The sequence below is a fragment of the Megalops cyprinoides genome, chromosome 7 (genome assembly GCF_013368585.1).
Source record: "Megalops cyprinoides isolate fMegCyp1 chromosome 7, fMegCyp1.pri, whole genome shotgun sequence".
NCBI lineage: Eukaryota > Metazoa > Chordata > Actinopteri > Elopiformes > Megalopidae > Megalops > Megalops cyprinoides.
In genome coordinates, this window is record NC_050589.1 from 5,945,007 (window position 1) to 5,965,409 (window position 20,403).

General features: G+C 41.0%; 1 protein-coding gene across 1 annotated transcript in view; it reads left to right on the forward strand.

Annotated features, from left to right (window-relative positions):
• The window catches only part of cfap74 (cilia and flagella associated protein 74), a 47,627-nt gene extending 43,087 nt beyond the window's left edge, over positions 1–4,540 (forward strand). Inside the window, 4 exon segments of the mRNA XM_036532705.1 lie at positions 1,619–1,751; positions 2,261–2,388; positions 3,112–3,246; positions 4,394–4,540. Coding sequence (XP_036388598.1) covers positions 1,619–1,751; positions 2,261–2,388; positions 3,112–3,246; positions 4,394–4,540 — 543 coding nt within the window.
• Positions 4,541–20,403: the final 15,863 nt, after the last annotated feature.

A 20,403-nucleotide genomic window follows, 5' to 3' on the forward strand; every position in this document is an offset into this window, starting at 1 on the left:
ATTTAGAGCTGATAAGAGCTGATGGCAAAGAGAATTGAATCAGAGCAGGCATGATAAAACACCATGAGAACGAGGCCTAAAAATAAAGCTCATCAATTATGGCAAAGCTGTAACCACCAGACAGTTTTCCTTTCAAGAAACGCTCTTGCCCCCCTGAGAACGGTGAAACCAGGTTGCCGCACACATTGTTGGAAGAAAAACAGTGTGGGTTTAGAAGTAAGCAAGCATCTCCCACGAGGGCCGGGGAGAAGCAGCTCCTGTGGGCACTTTCTCTCCAGCTTTAAAGGAAACAATGGCATCTCAATCCCTCCGTGCTGGTGGGGAATCAGGCCCTTTGAACGCGATCGCAATCCTGGTCCAATTTAATTTGAGCCCGGAGCCCGAAGTTCATAGTCAAGGATTTCAACCTGCTTCCAGCGCGTGGTGTGCGTGTTTTTGTTTTTTCATCTGAAAGATGGCCTGATTTAGTGGAGAAACAGCAAATGCGGTCTTGTTGTGGTGGGTGGGGGCTGCTTTCATATTCCCCCCTCCCTTGTGGCTGGGTGCCTCTCCAGCCTGTTGCATAAGACCAGCAGTGTGGGTAAACAAGGTCAGTGCTGAGCGGGAAGTGAAATACAAGCCTGTGAGAGAGTCCGGGCCTCCGACGACTGTTTTCCCATGGTGTGAGAGCGCCGGGTATCAAAACAACTTCACAGGCACCTGCTGAGAGTGAGGGCATCCCCCAAGTGGGAGAAACAAGGGAGAGAGGGAACAGTGACGACACGGGCCACCCGAACCTGAAACCAGCGTGTACGCGGATCACTTTCGCTTTACAGTAGTCCTTGAAGTGTGTCAGTCATGGAACACTTGTGGAGGAAGCCTTCAACACATCATAGTTTTACGATTAAAGATTTTGTTTTTATTTCTTATCGGCGGTGTGTGCACTTTCATGGATTAGTGTATGCATATGTTTTTAAGATTCAGGGATTAGTTGTCAACTTGTGTGATATAGTTTGCATTATTACATTATTGTAGTGATTACTGAACTGTTGACATATTATGACGTTACATTACATTCATTTAGGTCTGCTTTTCTTGTATCTTATCCAGAGCAACTACCAGCGCAAAAATATTATTATGGAACATTTGCAGTAGAATTACTTTCAGATTTGCAAGGATGTTCTAAAGTAGGCTAAACAAAGGCTGCCTTTGTTAGGACGGTGTCAGCACATTTTCTTGTGCAGCAGCGCTATAACTAGATGGTGCCATAGAGGGTCACACCATTTTGGGGAAGTTGCAGAGAGCAGTGAAATGGTGTTTGCTGCCTCAGTAGTATAAGACACCAGTCTTCACAGGCTATTTCGAATGCCCTGTTTTACTACATTACGAATGTGGACTTTACTCATTTGTTTAAAAAAAGACCAAACCCCTAAGGCATAGTCATTCGTTTTCAAAAGCAAGCCCTGCTTTTTAAATTAGATGTAGAAAAATACAATAAAACCACGCTCTGCATTTAACAGACTAGTTAAACGAACAGCTCTGGACAAGCCTTTGTGAGATTATCACTGTAAGCTTCTTTTGTTTTGCGAGTGCGTTTTCAGGGCAGTAGCCTGTGTCCTGTCGTTTTCCGGTCTCTCAGCAAACAGTGAGCGTGTTTGAGCTGAAGGGGGCGGCCCGTTCTCACATCATGTACCTGTGTGGCGGAGACCCGCTGGACGTGCCTGTCGAGTCCCTGGCCACTCTGTCCCGCAGCGACAGCCCGGAGTGTGCAGGTATTTCTGACCGTGAGCTGTGACTTTCAGCTGTTTCATTACATTACATTACATTACATTACATTATTGGCATTTAGCAGCCACTCTTGTCCAGAGCGACATGGGTTACAATGTTTACATGTTATCATAAGCTGGATATTTGCTGAGGCAAATTCTGGGTTAAGTACCTTGCCCAAGCAAGGTTGTACAACAGTAGTGCCCCAGCAGGAAATTGAACTGACAACCTTTCGGTTACAAGTCCTGCTCCTTACCAGTATGCTACACTGCCGCACCATTGTAGGGTGGCCCCACAACGCCCTGCACTGTTTCACGCTACAGTGTACAGTATGAAGTGAATGTTCAGCGAATACACGTAAAATGCACTTTCTCTGTCCCCCTGTAATAAGCACCATATAAATGGGTTTTTAGTGACTGAACGCGGGCTGTTTATTGATGGCGCTTGTTGCTGTTACACGCAGCTCTGTCTGTGAGCGGTAAGCTGAGTGGCTTTTCTCTGTCCTGCTCGGCAGACTCGGAGAGGCCTCACCAGCCTGTCCTGCTCACGCTCAGAGCTGTATACGGGGAGGATGGAGTAATCCCAGCCATCCGCGAGCTGGAGGTGGGGTGCATTCGCTGCTCCCAGCCTGTGGCCAAGAAGGTACCGCTCTCTGCCTCATCCTCTCTCCCCCGTCCCAAAACTGTCTCTCACCGTACCAGCAGTCCTGTCGTCTACTGCTCTGTATCATTCCAAAAACGTGTCACTCCTTTCCGGCAGTCCTAATGTCTACTGCTCTGTCCCTCGTTCTAAAAACCTGTCTCACCTTCACAGAAGTCCTCATATCTACTGTTCTGTGTTCCGTCCCCAAAATTGTGTTGCCCCCTCACTGCGGTCTTAGTGTCTCCTGCTCTCTCATCAGGGGTATATATGGGTTAAGGTGACTCTATCATGTCTTATTTGTAGCTCTTCTGCAGGATCAGAAAATATTTTTAGGGGGCAGAGATGTTCTCTACATGCCCTCAGCCTAAATCAGGAACTGAGCAGGCTCCTTTCTGGGGCTGCAGCTACTGTTCTGGCTTCCGTCCTCCCGTGGTAAAGAGCCGAGCCTGTGAAAGAGGGAGGCGGCCCTCCGTAGGGCTGTTTCCTCCTGTCCCGGTCCCCAAAAAAACACTGCACGCTTGCTCAGCCAAGAAAAGAGGAATATGCTGATGCACCACCAGTTTTTTTTTTTTCCCATTCCATATGACTTTTTCATGGCTGCAGCTGCAGGGTTGATATTTCTGGATTTAAGCTCTGAACTGCACTGGCTGATGGGTGTCTGTCTCGTAAGAGGCTTATCACTCACAGGCCTGTGGCTTTTTCCCCCCTCTTCCCCTCAAGCAGAACGTGGAGTTCAGCTGGGACAGCCTGCTAGCACTACAGCCGAGGGGCTTCAGCATTGAGCCAGGCAAGGGAACTGTGGAGCCTGGAACTAGACGTACCATCACTGTGACTTGGGCGCCCCCCAGTGGTTTGGATGTGAGTCGACAGGGCTGAATCCCTCCATCTTTCTTGTCATGAGCGCTGTTTCCATGTGGTACTGCTATATTGCATACATGCCAGTGGGCAGCCGTTTTCATTGTCAGTATTTTAGCTTAAGAATAAAAAGGGGCTCAATACTTTCTTGTATGAATCTGAAGCCACATCCCAAACATAAAATTGAATGGAAAGAATATAATACATATAATACAGTGAAGTGACAAATGGAAAAAAAGAATTGTGAACTGTGTTTAACACAACTGAATGTACAAAGTGACTGTACAAATGATAGAAATACTGTATAATTATGTAATTGTATAAGTCTGTATAATTATTTAATCAATTGATAGATTAAACCAGGTTGTGCTAGTTTGGTCCAGTTTAGGGTAGTAGGATGCCGGTGGGATAACAAATTCTGCCAGTTCAAGCCAGTGCAGGTGGAAAAATGCCTTCAGACGCCTGAGATCCATCAACAAAGCCAGACACAGCCCTGAATCTCCATCATGGCATGTGGACGTGAAGGTTAAAGAGGTCCTTTGTGTGCACCTCTAATTTGGTATATACTGGTGGAATCCATAGCATGATGGACATTATGCAAGGATTAATTAAGAAACACCTGAGTGGAACCAAGAGTATTAAGAAACGTTTTTTCAAAAATCATAGGTTATTTGAACTGATTGTCCTATCATACCCATAATGTTACTCTCTCACAGGGATAACAAATTCAGTACACCAACTGAGGGTTTTGTTCAACAAAACAACTTCAATTTCATGTAGATTTTGTAATTCTACAGTAGGATTCACATTATGAATAGATCACTTACTATACACAATAGGTGGAATCTGAGTGGGAGAAAGAGGACGTTCAGTGCCATTTTATAAAACTCAGGTTATTTAAACTGTCTTATCACAGGATTATCATTTTATTTCTCTCAAAGGACTCACCAATTCCATACTCCAGCTCAAAGTTTCATCCTTCTTTAAGAAAACGTTTTAATCTCATAATTAATCTCCGTTTAGACTGTTAGGACTGAGTGAATTCAGCGTGCGTATCCGAAACGTCCCTCTGCGTGGATGTGAATGTGGAAGTGTTAGGTCCCTCACACAAAGCTGACTGTGGGTCTGACGCGACGTGTTTGCGTTGCAGCCGAACGAGGTGGTGCATGCGACCGCGCAGCTTACCCTGCGAGGAGACGAGACGGAGGTGTACAGCGTCACCCTGCTGGCCACGGCCCTGAGAGCTCCGCAGCCGCACCGGCCTGCACCCGCTCGCCAGCAACACTCTGTAAGATAAGGGTGCATCATCAGTCAGTTCTGGCATTTTCAAGCGCTGTGCACTGCTGTTGATTTTGTTGGTGGGTCGGGAAGACTGTGTCGTCCCGGTGAAGAGTCTAATGTCTCTGCACATTCTGTCAATGGGGAACGGCCACCTAAGCCACATTCATCAGAGGCTTAACTGGCACTTTTACATTTTCAGTTTAATGTGATGTTCCTTACATTTCCTTCAGTATGTGTCCATATTTAAAAAAGAAGCTCTTTGTTCATTTTTATCCGGAAGACCACAAGCTAACTTTACTTTTAAAACATTTTTTGGCTTTGTTGCCTTCTTAAGGCTCGCTAACCCTCATACAAATCCCTGAATGCATTACTCCACCTCTCTTTCTGTGGATTGTAGCAAATTACATTAGCAAATTGCATTGCTACTCATTCGTGAAAACATGCATGACCAAAATATACAAGTACAGGCAGCAAGCGCTTAGCTAAGATACAGATATACCCTGCACTTTGTATGCTAAGCTTGTTTGTGTCTTGCTGTGTGGAAATTGAATTCATAAGGGCTTTAGCAGTGCTCGAGCTATGTGCTAACAGAGACACGGGAAGCAGACAATTTCACAGTGCATTCCTGGGACTGAAAGCAGACAGAAGTGAAACATACGAAATATCAACATTTGAAAAAATAAATATTTTAAATTTCTCAAGATAGCCACCTTTACATGTTTTGAAGGCGTACATGTGAAGATGCCCTTACGCACACATTCAAAGAGGGGAAATGCCCAGGTGCTGAAAAGCGGAATGATATGAGCATTTACAGTAACAGTCAAAAGTTCGGACACACCTGAGAATGGGAAACATGCATTCAAAGGCATTTTGAAGACTTATGCTTAAATGCTTGCAATTTGTTTCTTAGACAGATATAAATAGGGAAGTTGATAATTATGTATGAATTTCTTTACAAAAAATGTTTCATTTTTTTTCTTATTTTTTTCTTATCTTAATTTTTCTTAAGATATAAGATCGTTTTGATTTGTTTATAACACTTTTTGGTCAATGCACAATTCCATTTGTGTTACTTCATAGTTTTGATGTCTTTACTATTGTTCTAAAGTGTGGAAAATAGTAAAAAAAAAAATAAAGAAAACTTTTGACTGGTACTGTATGTGCTGTGAAATCAGTTCTTTGTTTTTCAAAGTGCATATATACTAAACTCTAAGGTAAGGAACAACATATTAAATTTCAGGCTTTCAGTGGACTTGCCCATTCACTCTGCCCTAACTCGTAATCCCAAGTTACAAACACCGTTTCTAATGTTTATTATCATGTTTTTTATTTTATATATTTTAATTATTATTATAGTTTTGTAAGGGTTTTATTCATCACAGTAGTTGGTTTTTACCTTAATAAATGATGGGAACATGGGAATTTATGCAACCATGTACCAATTGTATAACAGAGTTATATGTATTTTTTGACATTGTATTAAGGTGTCTCTGTCTGTGTCTGTATGGGAATCTTCCATCCATTAATTGTGAGAAAACAGGCAAGTAACAGAAAATCTTACGGACCTCATCTGATTTTTTTATAGCTGTTTTGCCCTATCAAGAAAATTATGATTTTTTATCATTAAACCTGAAAGATATATACTTAGATATTCTATATATCTATATAAAATATTTAGAATGTCTATATAGAATATGACATATATAGAATACGTGTGTAAAAAAAAAATATATATATATATATATATATATATATAGATATATATATATATATATATATTAATTATAAATATATATATAAAATAAAGCTAGAATGAAATGTAATATATTTTCAAGTTGAAAACAGTAGTTCCTATGCAGGCCTTGTTCTGGCCGTTTCCTTTGAGGTTATACTTATCAGACCTGGTTTCCATTAACCAGCATTCCATGAAACAAATTTTGTAAGATTTTTAAATACATCTGGTATTTTAATGTACAAAAAGCAGACTTCCCACATCACCAATATTTTTCTTTAATCTGTCAGTATTCAATTAGTGATGTTCAAAATGAATTTTGTAAGTTAAAAAGTTGAATCAATCAACTGTTGAATAAATTAAACATTTTAGTCATGGTCTCAAGTCATAGTGCGTGCTGTCATTTGTGGAACACATTGAGAGATTCATTGAATCTTCTGGCTATAACCTAACTGAAATACTCATTTTATAACCGTTTTATTGTGCAGGAATTACCAAGTGGTTGTGAAATATATAATAACGAAACAGTGACCTATTGAACATGATAAGTAAAATTTTATAATGATGGAAAATTTTCAACCCTGGCCGTCATTGTGACAGATGGAAGTTTATCCAAGCGAAAACCTTGGATCGAGCTCAATATTTATTCATTGGCACTATGTACATCATTTTGTTTGGGAAAATAAAAGTGTTTTTCATTCACCCAAAAACAATGGTAGTTACCTCTGCCATAATATAATGTCATATATAATATAACATAATAAGTGATAGGTCACAAGTACAAATCTGAAAGTACTTCTTGTCTCAGGAAGCATATGATCAACCAACGACAAGAGTCAGACTTCAAATCTTCTAACTGGTTCTCAGCTGAAATTGACTTAAGGCTACCTTAAGGTTTGTTTAGATATACAGTTGTGTTGTTGTGCCTCTGAGGTGAGTAAAAATCGTACTCCCACACTGACTCCCTATGGGAGCTCAGCAGACTTATCTACCACTCACTTCAGTGGGTCAGATGGATTATTTAGCAAAAGTAAGAAAAAAAGAAAGCGCCGCGAACCATGTTGTCATTCGCCCGGTTTTATCATCCATGAAGGCCTGAAGATACGAGAGATCAATCATTTGTGGAAAGCCATTTGGCGCGGTTTAGCGACAGGCAGAGTCCCAGGGCGATAACCGTTCGGCAGGCGGTGGAGAAAGTTTACACGGTGTGGAGACGATACTGCGGCTTTTAAGGTTTTGTCCCCAAGGCTTGGTAACAACTTAAGTGATATAATGAGCCCTGAAGATATCAACTGTCTTTGCAAGGGGCTTTTGCATCCGCAAACAGAAACCAGATGGACTTGCCTCAGTCTGGCTCACAGTCACAGAGGCAGAAGTGTTGTGATCAAGCAGTCGTCAGGGTCTGTTTTATGCCTGCATGGAAACTTGCTAGCAATTCCTTTACCTCAGTACACCTTTTCCAAGGTATTCGTTGTTTGATTGACGTCAGTCAGAGAGTCAAGCAGCTATCCCATCCCCACACTACTGTCTATATTGCAGTGTAATGTCCACAAGCTTTTTGACAAAGCTCGGTTCTCCTCTCTCTCAGCTCAGTCTTTGCACAGATATCAGTTCAGTGCATCTTCAGAGACTAACACTTTATAGGTAGGTCAGTCTGTTCGTTAAGACTTCATGGAATAGCAAGACTAACAATTCTTTTGAATTGTATTTTTTGCAATTAATAAAAAATTGAGAAAACAAAGTTGATGTGTTACATTGTCATATTTATGAAGCACTAATTTCTCTGCATTTCTCTAACTCGAAACAAGGGACGGCAGGTAGTTCTCAGACTATGAAGGTCAAATAAGTAAAAACCTAGAAAGATTTACGCTTTCAAGCAAGTATTAGCATGTACCTCTGTGGTCATGACGACGGAGTCACTGCAACTTGTGAGTCCATTATGAGCCCAAAATGAGTCCAGTGACACAGCATATGCCTTATTGGAGAAAGCGCATGATTTTGATCTGTAAACTGTTATGGGCAGTTAAGCTGGAGCAATGCTGAAGTGTAATCAGGTATGAAACTCCAAACAGCATACTCTGGTCAGTGGAGAGCCCTGCCTCCATTTGGCACGGGGCAGAAGGGTGATTTTCCTAGAATTCGAGGAACATTTCACTGCACTATGCAGATCACTGGTTTAAGCGCACCCACCTTGGCTGCTTGTGATTGGAGAGATTTCTAATACCCCAACTAGCAGCAGGGTACATGCATACAGGATGTGAAATGGAGTGAATAGGACCCCAAAAAGTGCGTGCCAGATTATATAACACATTTTCCTGTGAAGCCATATGTCCGTAAGGTGCTAGAATCCCTGCTGAAGTAAATGCAGCTCAATGAAGTGGTGTGTCAGACGCACTCAAAGCCACAACAGACTGAGCCGAATACAGGCAGCTAGACAGCTGGCCCAGAAAATCTGCACAGTTTGCCACTCCAGTTGAACCGATTTAGTCAGGACCCAATTCCACACGTTGAATCTCGGTTGGGTGTCAACTAGTTGTATGCGACAGACCAGAAAGTAGAAAAGTGTGACTATTTTAGCTTTAGCATGAAAAGAATATTATAGCGGGAAAGGTACCGGTACCGTTTTCTGCACTGCTTGTCCAAAAGGGAAGGTAGGCAAATTTGAACTATTCAAAAAATTTAGGTAAATTTGTAGGGCTTCTTCGCAGACCTTCAGATGCAATCCTGATCAGATGGTTAGTGTGATGTTATGAATTATACCGTTTAACTGACCTCTATTCCAGCTAAATTTGGAAAGTCCTCCAGCACCACTTTGCTTTTCCCGAACGCCCTGCAGTTGCCAAAACTCTTGCTGTTAGCTGAGTGAGACATTCGGGTGAAGACGGACCGAAACTTGTTTGTTTACCTTGGACTGTGAAGATAAGAGCAGGAAAGCTACTTCACTGCATTCCAGAGTGTGTGTGTGTGGTTTTTTTTTTTTTTTTTTCTCATCATGAGGACTCGGAGTGGATTCAGGAAAAGTTCATCACTGTTGTGGTCAATGGCCTGTCCTGTTCTGCAAGAATGATTACGAGAATAATAATAACAATAATGCTAAAATCTGCCAGTGTTGCCAGTCTTGACTTGTCAGGACAAGGTGCAGGTTTAGGCCCAGTTTTACAGTGGAGCCCCACCCCACAAAACATTTGAAATGGCAACATTTTATACTTCCCAATGTAAAATTTCCACCCCCCCACCCCCCACCCCCAAAATCCAACTGTTGTCCCTGCATACATGCATACAGGATGTGAAATGGAGTGAAAAAGTGTATGCTAGGTTATATAACATCTTCTCTACCATTGACGTACAGTATATAGATAAGTTCAGTCATATTTTTCTATGTTTTTTTGCTATATTCATCTAGTCTATAATTGCAATATCTTTCACACTCATGCATCTTGCAGAAGTTCTGTGTTTTTAACAAATGTTTTATTCATGTTTTTTTTTTGTCCCCTACTTCATCGCTTAAATAGATCAGGAGATAAACCACTGCCACTTCATGAATTCCCTGTTTGGTTTGAAAGTGTTTATAATTATCTTAGGCCAGCAGAAAAGGGCACTTTTAGGCAGCTTCATATCATATGAATGAATTCCATCCTGTTTTTTATTACTTTGCCAGTGTGTATCAGTTTTACTTCCCTTGAGCTCATATTTACTCAAGTTTTTAACTTAGTGTGGTTTTTCAACCAGTTTTAAGATTTTCTTTGATTTTTTTGATTTGATTTTCTGTCTTTGAAATAAGATCTGTTGAAAAGTCCTTTCATCAGCTTCTCAGGTGGAGAGTGAAAGTTGTTTGTATACCTGTCCTCTACAAGGCCTTTGATTAGGCTGCTTTGACAACCACTAAAGATGTATTTATGTCATATTTACTGTACATTTTTTCCTCTTCTTTACAAGCATTGAAAGGTCACCTGATGCTGCTGTAACAATGTCAGCTGTTCACACATCATAGGTCCTTTAAACGTATGGCTCATGTTGTCCCTGTTGCCCTTAAGTAAGGGAGGGGGGGGTCGATTTTGCGGTGCTGTTGAACGCAGGACGTTGCCACGGCTGCAGTACAAAGAAATGGTGGATTGTTGAATGTGGTAACAATGACAAAGCAACGCAGTTATGAGAAGAATTATAAGGCGCAAACACCACAAAGGCGTCCGAGCTTGGCGGGGCTACTGTATACTCAAGAATGTCTCCATGAGGGCAACTGTTGCTATGACTCAAGGGTTTTATAAAATGGGTCCTAAAGATGAAGATGCTTCTGCATGTTTTTGCCATGTTTAATAACCTTGTGGTTCTGCAAACCTTGTGATGCAGCAATGTTTTTTTCTTTTTTACTTACTGTGTGCAGGGACAGTGGGTTGAATTGGCATGTCTGCAGTATTGCCAATGATGTGCGTCACAGGTTCTTTCTTGCAAGTTCACTGGTCTGAAACCAGGTGTACATAAAGAGCCTCACCTTTAGTCCGTCCTCAGTTTAGCAAAAGAGATTTTTTATTTCATTTCTGGCGCACTGCCTCTTTATACTTAGAGGGTTACTTGTACAGTGTGGTTGCACTCGCAACAAGCTAAAGAACAACAGAGCTAAAGAACAACAGAGACACCCAGTATTCAGAAAGTAATAAAGGCTATGGAAGATGTATTTGGACTTGTGTGGCTGAGGACTTTTCATGGAAACACTGACACCAGATTGACTAAGACTCAGTATAGATGTTTATGGTTGGATACCTGTGCAGGGCATCTTAGTTACTAATTTAAACAGTCATTTTAACATTGTCAGTGCAGAAGAGGTAAAGGAAAAACACAATTTCTTGTTCCTTTTCCGTTACTTTGCTTTTGACACATTACAATGCCGCACGGTTACTCTTTATTGGTTGTTTGCAGTCCCCCACTGTGCATTAAAAACCCGATACTTGAACAGGAATCTGCAGCTCCTAAGGCACTCAGAAGAGCACTTATCATCAATCGGAGGGCCCGATAAGCTACACGATCTAAAGTGCTCACGATCTGAAGTATGATTCTTCAGAACTTCTCTGGAACTGTCAACATGAAGCCAGCTCATAAGGGCAATTCAAAGAGCTGTATCAGGGGTAAAGTGTGTTCTGTGCATTAGGTGTTGTGTACGTCAGTGTTTTTTTTTTTGTTTGTTTTTTTTCTGGAAAACCAATCTGTAATTTTTTTTTTTAATTTAAAAAGGCGCCAGCCTTTACATGACCAAATGATCCTACATGTGCGTTCAGTTCAGCAAAGACCACATTGATATACATTTACACATTGTCCTCTCATGGATCGGTTTCTTGTTGTTGGCTTTACTTTCATGCACTTATCTAAATGAGACCAATTTTTAAATCATGTGACATATAATCTTATGCTAAAGAGAGAAGACGCATAGTGAAATCTATTACAATTGTATGTGGAACAAGTACAAATTTTGACAAAAAGTATCCTAGTAAATTTGAAATAATTTGACATTTAAAATAGTGTATGATTGTCTCATGCACTTGAAATTGTAGAGTTTGCCACAGGAAAATTACCTCTTCATGCCACAGAAATCACTGGGGCCTATTTTGGAAAGGGCAGAACGCTTTGTAAAAGTAAGACATGTGTCCTTAAGTCCTTAAGACCAAATTATACACTAACCAGTCATTATGACCTCATCATTTTGTCATGCTCTACAATGAAAAATAACACCAGCATTAATAATATGCTTACAGCTGATGTCTTGGAAGCCTAATAAACCAAGTACTTATTAACAGAGTAATAATTTCATTCTATATGTTAACTGCAGAAAGACAAAGTCAAGAGGGAATTTCTCTGGTGTTTTTAATTATAACTTAAGCAGAATGCAGGCAGGTGGCAATATTAGAGGCAGCCCTCTGGACTAGTCATGGCCAAAATAAAATGGAAAAATCAAGTTAGCTACCATACACAGTGACATACAAAACAAAGTCATTTTAATCACATGGCATGAGAAAAAAACTTACGCAGAGCTGATGAAAAGTGTAAGCAACCATTTAGCTTTTATCACTTCGCTTTTCACCCTTATTTTTACACTGATTAGATGTTTTTGTGTTCCCTCTGAACAGAGATCTGAACAGAGTGGATGTATTGTTTAACTGATAGTGACTAAATAGATGCCTGTTTTGGATACAGCCCTTCAGATCACTCTGAATTAATTCCTCCGGTGTTTAACAAAGAGGAGCATCACCTGCTCTGAGCATGGCACATTTAGTTCCTCGATTCCTGGAAATTAAAGCCACCGATCATAATGTGTCACCTGAGGTGAACAATTTGTCCAGCGTTTCGGTATCAGTATCTGATGTAGAAGTCATTAAGGCCATCATTGAAGTAAACTGACCCACTCACCCCCAGAAAGCCCCCAAAGGCAGCCTGGCATCAGGCCAGACTAGTAGGGTTCACACCTGGCGTGAGTAGTTCTCACCTTAACACTTGCAGCTGCGAGCCAGCCCAGGCCGGCGCAGACTGATTCACTCTGTCAGTCTGCATGCACCCGAAGTGCGGTGGGGAACCGGACCATGGCTGTCCTGACCTGCCCATACAAACAGGAGTTGGCGGAGCTTTCACGGGTGCCTTTGTTTGCTGGGGGCTCAGATGATGGGGGTGGTTACTTCTGTTAACTGCTTATGGAAAAAAAAAATTGAAAGGAATAGATGTGAAAAACACCCAGGTTCTGCTAAATGTTCTATAATTAGAGGTCATGGCTAATGATCGGTAAACATTACAGTATGCTTTAAAGTATGGATGTCGGAGTCAGGTGGGGGTGAATGACTGTTTTGAACTGCAGCCATCCTTAACTGTCAGTCTGAGGTGTCTCTTCTTTTTTTTTTTTTTTTTGTCTGGAATATCGGTCAAAGGTTTCAGCAAATGTTAGTGGATGTGACCTAAGCATCCAAGTGGGTTTTGTTCAGTTAGCTATGCAAATAAGAATATAAGAAAGAATAATAAAACGAAGAGTCTATTCAGTACTTTTCGCTCATCATTGGCTGACAGTCTGGAGTGAATCTGTAACTATACTGAGCCTCATATGGAACAATTACTAGCATCTTCTGCTTTGCTGATCATATGAAATTATTGTATTGGAACACAAGCAATCCATTTTAACGCAAGATCCCCTCTGTCATGCAGGCCACGGATGCTGCACCTCAGATGAGTATCTGACCATCCCGGTGTAGTCAAATGTGCAGGACAACACAAAGGACACACGAAAGACAAATTGGTGGCAGAGATGTGGCCAGGTTTAGGGAAGGTACAGCATTCTCCTTTTTAGGTAGTTGATCTCTCCTTTTGTTTGAAATTAATCAGAACATTATTTTTTATTTTTTAGCTACACTAGCATGTTTATCTACATCCAATTCTTAATTCTCTCTTGATCTAGCCATGTAATCATCACTGATTTTTGGGGAAATAAAGCTTCAGTGAAAAAAAAAAAATTAAAATGTGTATTTTCCATTATTTTCATGTTAGTGTACTAGTGTATTGTTTCATGATGTGAATTTTCATTTAGAGCATTTTCATTTTCAGTCATTATCATAGGTTGAGTAATGACCTAATTCTTAAAAATGTATCACCAGCTAGTTTTCCATCACCGATTCTCAGTGTTTAAACCTGCCTAGTCAGCTGAAATGGAGAGTTCCGCCTGAAGTCCTCTCAGACATATTGGTTTGTTCCTACAGGTAAATATTATGTGTGAGACTCTAAAATTGATGTACACACATTTGTTTGTAAATTGAAAGCGAAATTGTTCTTCAAGGACCTTTTATGAAAGAGAACCCCATTTGGCCTCCGTCCCCATCTTCCAGCCAATTCACCGTCTGGACCCACAGTTGCTGTAATTGAGACATTACATTACATTACATTCATTTAGCAGACACTCTTATCCAGAGCAACTTCCAGCACAAAAGAAAAGAAGTGCATGTAGCAAATCAGTCAACATTGCAGTGTTAGAGAAAAGCTCTTGTTTAACTCTGTAATGATACAGTTTTTATCATTAAACAGACTTACAAAGGAGGAGCTGTACTATTCTGACACTGTCCAGCATACGGGGAAGAAGCACTGAGATAGGTTAATGATCCCGCTTTTTATGAGAAACTTCCTTCCAACCCAAGCCAAATACACAGCCAAATACAGGCCATGCGGGCATGAGAAGAGGCAAAATTTCCAAGAGGGAATGTAAATTGTTGTGTAGATCACAGAGTCACACCCCCGCATTGAGAATAAAACACAGGCCTTGTGGTATGCCTGAAGTTTCACAGAGTGGCTCACTGTTGGAACCCGAATCACAATTTTTTGGACCAGTAATTCGAGCCTTTCATCCAAGTCTTTCTGTCCTACGCTAGAGACTCATCTGATTTGATCCATAAGTTATAAGGCATTGTGTTACCAACACAGGGGATCATTTTGGCCTCATTAGACTCCAAGGCTCTTAACGCCAGCATCCCACTGATACACAACATGCTCACGCAGAGATTCAGACTCCAGCTAATGACTTTATGGGCAGACTAGCTCAGTAAGTACTTTCCATATTTTAAAATGACCATTGTCTCCACATTAAAGATATAATGATAGATTCAGTTACAGTGTCCAATTTGACCAAGCTGGTAGGGGGGTTTGGGCCTAAATTTATGCTTAACATCATGGCCAATCCTTCTACTGCTAAAAGTCAAAGCCTGGCTCAGATACATTGACGATGTCTGTCCGCTGTGAAACAATAACACGGATGAGCCTATGGCACTCTGCTCCATTCTATTCTGATTTAAAAGGGTGAAATAAGAACAAGAAATTCTGATTAAAACACTTCTCTGACAGTGTTCGCTTCTTAGAAGCTCTGGAAAGCAAACAAGGTCGTGGCTTGGAAACTACCTGCTACATAAAGGAAAGAGGTCACAACATACTGTTGCTAGCCTCAAGCTACTACCCCGGTATATTTAAGGACAACCTGCCAGTGGAACAGTTTCTATGCCTCATACATCTCTGTTCAGAGAGGTGGGACCTCATTGCCAAAGCCAAGAATGTGAAAGAACAGTTGGCAGGTGGGGGATATAGCAAATGGACCATAAAAAGAGCACACGAATGCGCTCTCTGTTCACATACAAACGTACTGCTGGAGTCCAAAATCCAGCAAGCCAGGCCTCCAATAATCACACCTTGTACTATCTTGTACTAGCATCAGTACTCACCCTTGGCAAAGCAAATCTACAGGACTCCAGGACTTAGGATGCTGGCATAAACTGTAACTACGTGACACATTCAAAGAGAAAAACCTTACTGCCACGAAATGCAATTAAAATATCAGAGGCTGTCAAGTGCAGCTCGCAGCACCTTAGGAAAATGGCGACCAAACATAGGAGGCCAGTAGGGCAGACCGCTCATGAGGCAGCCATTTTGAAAGAAACTATCCCTGATCCAAAGAGAACATGGAAGTCAGAACTCTTACTGCCTGGGGATCCAAGGGAGTCATCCATTTGATTCCCCCCTTCACTTCTGCGCATTTACACACACACATACCACAGAGCACAGAGGTCTCATTAAGGTGGCAGACACCACATCCCCACTGGCAGCCTGTGGCGAGAGACTACGCAGGTGGTGATCCTAAATTCAGGCCAAATGATGTAGTTACATGCAACCTACTGGGTGTTAACGTTGATAAGGTACTTGTACAATAAATAGGAAAATTGATTTGCTGTCTTTAAATCGCAGGCAAAACAATGGAATGAACCGAATCTCTGATTCATCCTAAATAATTGTGCCAAATCCTACCACTGTCAGTCCTGAAATAATGGCATGACACCCATACTCATGTCTTTATGTTTGTGGTGACTAAATGCTATGTCTCACTGTCTTGTATATACTGTATACAGCAGAACTGCATTGTTTGTACAATTTTGTGAATCGTGATTTCTGCAGTTATTATTGGCTGACAGGCACCTCATGCACTTGTCATGCCTTGTGGCCTTGAAATACCTGAGCTATCCTTAAATGCTACCTTTGTGTGTGAGACGGTTGGCCTTGGAAAGACCCCTATGCAGGGTGGAAATGCGTCAGTGTTTAGCTTATAGCGCCGGGAGGGCATGGTTTTGTTCTGTTATTTTTTCCACAGCATTTAGATGTGCCTTATGTAATTTGATTTTCTGTGAGCACCATAAACATATGTAACCCCTGCAACAAGGACTGCCCCACTTCAGAGAAATAAAAACTAAAATTTAAAAAACTGCAGTGCAAGGCTGAGGTGCTTTCTGCTATCTGTACTTACGTCCGTTTTTTGAGCTTCCTGTGGTACACCACAATGATTACCTTTTTTATACTGCAAACAGAAGGCTAACATCAGCAACCAGTGCAGTTGTTACATATGTTGCATGCATATTATTTAATAATATTCATTAATACAATTTGCATAATTATATTCACAACAAATCTGGCCTTAAATTTATTGCTACTGTTAATTGGCAAGCTAAAATGGTTTAACAAAGAAAATATATTAATAAAAATTAGTGAACCATGGACTGCCACTTAAATTAAATTGCATTTTTTTTTAATCAGGTGATTTAAGGTTTACTGCTTGTTTTAGGTAATCCAGATTAATCTGTTTCTGATTTGCATCCACAATTTAATCATTTTCTGTGTTATTCTTCTCCCCTCTCTTTGAGTGACAGTGGTGTGGCTGCATTTAAAAGTATGGTAACCGTGAATAATGTTTGATTGGATGCCTGGGGAAGGCACACTGTAATCTAGCTCAATGATTATTGATATGCACTGATAAATCATTGACATAAATGTTGAAAGAATTAAATGAGATTTGTGATGAATACAGAGACAAAACACTGCTTGTTCATCTGTTCATTGGATGGACATTTAGATCTGTACATACTGTATCTGTGAAAGTAAGAACAACACCTTCAAATGGGAAAAGAAAGCTGAATCATTTGATCCTGTGCAAAGACCAGGCCCTTTGACTGCCTGGGCTATGAATATGTCCACTGTGTTTTTACAGGGAGCAGACTCCGCGAATGGTGGTTGATCTGCATCGGTGGAGAGGCAGGTAAAGAACAAAACATTCTGTCAATGCAGCCAGATTTAAGCTCAGATATGGCAGGCCAGGTTAAAAAAAAAAAAAAAAAACAGAAGTAAATATTAACATGCACTTGCACAGGAGGCAAAATGTGCTGGGTGCATGCTTTATTATAACCATGCAGCCATGCAGCATTTCACGTGAACCTAATTCCAAGGTCATTTAGCATTCCTGCTCGAGGTAAATTAACTGAAAACAAAGGTATAAAATGGTGCTTTTTTTCCCTCAGCTAATCGAAAGACAAACAAGCTTACAGTGAACACTCTCTTTCTGTGAATTATCAAAGGCAGATTAGACGCTCGTGTTCCTGTCACCCGGCTGTAGTATGTGTTTCCTGCTAAGTCGTTTTCTAGAGGAAGCATGACTTCATGAGAAGAGTTCTACCCCGATGCAATGGAGAACACTCCAGATTAACAACAACAGAGTGCCTATTCAGGCCAAATGTAGGTCAAGCAGGATACACTTTACTGAAGCGCACACAGTGGAGAAATGCTAGACTCCCATGATCTTTTTTATTGCATTTCCAGTGCTATAGCTCTTTTTGTAAATACTATTTGTGTCTGTACATTGAATCGGTGCTCCTCTTCACTGGCCTAATATCTTTTTCTTCATATATTGTTCAATATTGAGTTGCACATTTAAAAATACATGCATCTAACCTGTCACAAGGTTTACTCGCTATTTTGCCAGATATTCTTATTTTTCATTTTAAAGAATCATTGCTTTGAACAGTCAAAGCCCACTTTGAAAACAAGTTTGCTCAATGCAATCAACAACAACAGTAAGTAACTATGAGAGGGTGACATGGCATCATTATCATCAGGCTTTTCATCTATAGAAACATCAGTGTTGGCCTCTGTATTTTCTTCAAATCATACAAAATGATCATTTTTATTATGAGCAGAGAAGCAGGCTGTCTTCCCCAACAATTTGCTATTATCAATCTCAGAGCCCTTTGGAGCACTGTTGGGAATGCCAGGCCCACTAAACCTTGGATTTCTGAGCATGAATAAAACTTCATTTCAATTCAAAGCAAAAGGGGGGAGGTTAAAACTGAACAAATGAGTGTAAACCTGGTAAAAACCTGCAATTAGGAAACCCAGAATTAAAAGCTGTTTAAAGGGCATCTAAGGTTCATCTCTGATGTAAAAACCCAGGGAAACCGTTTGGTGCCATGTGGTATTCAATTTGCTCAGTGCAACCATTCATAAATTAGCCTTGCAAAACCCTACACTTTCTGCCTGCTTAGTATGTCCACCCAAACACAGGGTGTTTTGATATTCAGGAATCATGTCATACCTGGTTTTTGTTCAAGCCAAACTCATACACGTGTGTACGTGTGTGTGCGTATATACAGTAGGGAATGTAAATAATTATATAGGAACTGGTAATTGCTACCTCTGCAGCCAAGTTTGGGTTAAACTTGGTGAAATGTTTTCCTGTGGGATAAAGAAGAAAAGGATTGATTTTAGGGATTACAGCTCATTAGGGTGGCAGAGGCTTGTACTCTACTAAGAAATAGAACAGGCACAAATCACAGAAAATTCAAGTGCTGAACTGCAGGTTGGTGAGGAGCACTCCATGAGCCAGAGTGAACTGGCACAAAGAACAGATCCTTTGAGCTACCCTGACCTTTCTGTTACATACAACAATATTTCAGTGCTCTTTCACTGCAGTTCTCAGCCAGTGCCATTAAAGTAATCATCTAGAGAGGTAATTAAATGATGAATATGATCGTCAAACTGTTCATACGGTAATTACACCAGTCGAGGCAGCCAGGTCATTTAATAGAGTGAGTTGTGATGTAGCTGTGGAAATTTCCCAACCAAGAAAAACTTAAAAAAAAAAGATGACGTTTGCAGAAAAGGTAAAGGTAAAAGAAAAGGTGAGACACAATTTTTCAACCAAAGCCTAACAAGCCCTCTTTTAGCATTTTATATCTTCACTCTCTTGTGTTTTCAGTACGCATTTCTATTCTGTTTTGACTTGAAAGTGGCTCACTGTCATTGGTCTGCTTGTTTTACAGTAATGAGCTATAAATGTATTTCTGGTCTTGTTTTGACAACACCTCACCCTCTACAACCCCTTATCGTCCCATGTTGTCACGTGTAATTTGACATTCCTTGGCCACGGAACAAGTTGGCATGTTTGTTTTAATACGTTTGGGTTGGTGAAACAGACGCAGATAATCACCCATTATCAATAATACGGGAACAGGGGAGATTGCTGTTTGGAGTGGATACACAAACAGTCTGGAAATGGAAAATGTTCAACAGCTCTATGGAAAGCAAAGTTTTAACAGCAGATAAAATAGGGAGTTTCCATATTTTGGTCACCTATTTCAATAGGCAGATAAGAGCGGGCAGTTGTGCTGTGCTTTCCATAGTTTGCTCTGTGTAAAATAATTATGATTAAATTGATTTCATCACAGGATAATTGAAGCGCTGTCCAAGGAGTGGCTTGGTAGATGTCAATAGTTTGTCCGGCCACCAGCATATTGCAGTGGAATAAGCCCGGCTTTAACCTAGACACCTGGCAGAGGCAAACAACGGAATCAGCTGCGATGTTATCAGGGCTATGAGGAAAGGGTTCAGGATGTCTTGCTGTGGGAACGTGCGGGAGGGGACAGCACTCACGCACTGCACCGATTCATCCATGCTGCAGCCCCTGTGTGACGACACAGCCTGGAAACAGGGAAGCAACACGCCGGTGCGAGGCGTCACGAAGGGCCGGCCTGATGTGGGAACCTGAGGATCTTACAGTTCAGTAACGGAAATTTCCACCTGGTGGATAATTTAATGTGCCTAGCTTTATTACATAATATTCAATACGCCGCTCTGTGTACAGTCTAGCATTTACAATCAGGAAAGGGGGGGGGGGTGTCCTACCCATAGATGGAACATGGAGTACCTGGTTATGATTCTGGACACAGAATCACATGGTCATGATTTGATGTCCATTCAACACTGAAGAGGTGTGAATCTGGAGTCATTAACAGCACAGGCCCATGAGTTCTGGGGAAATATACTAT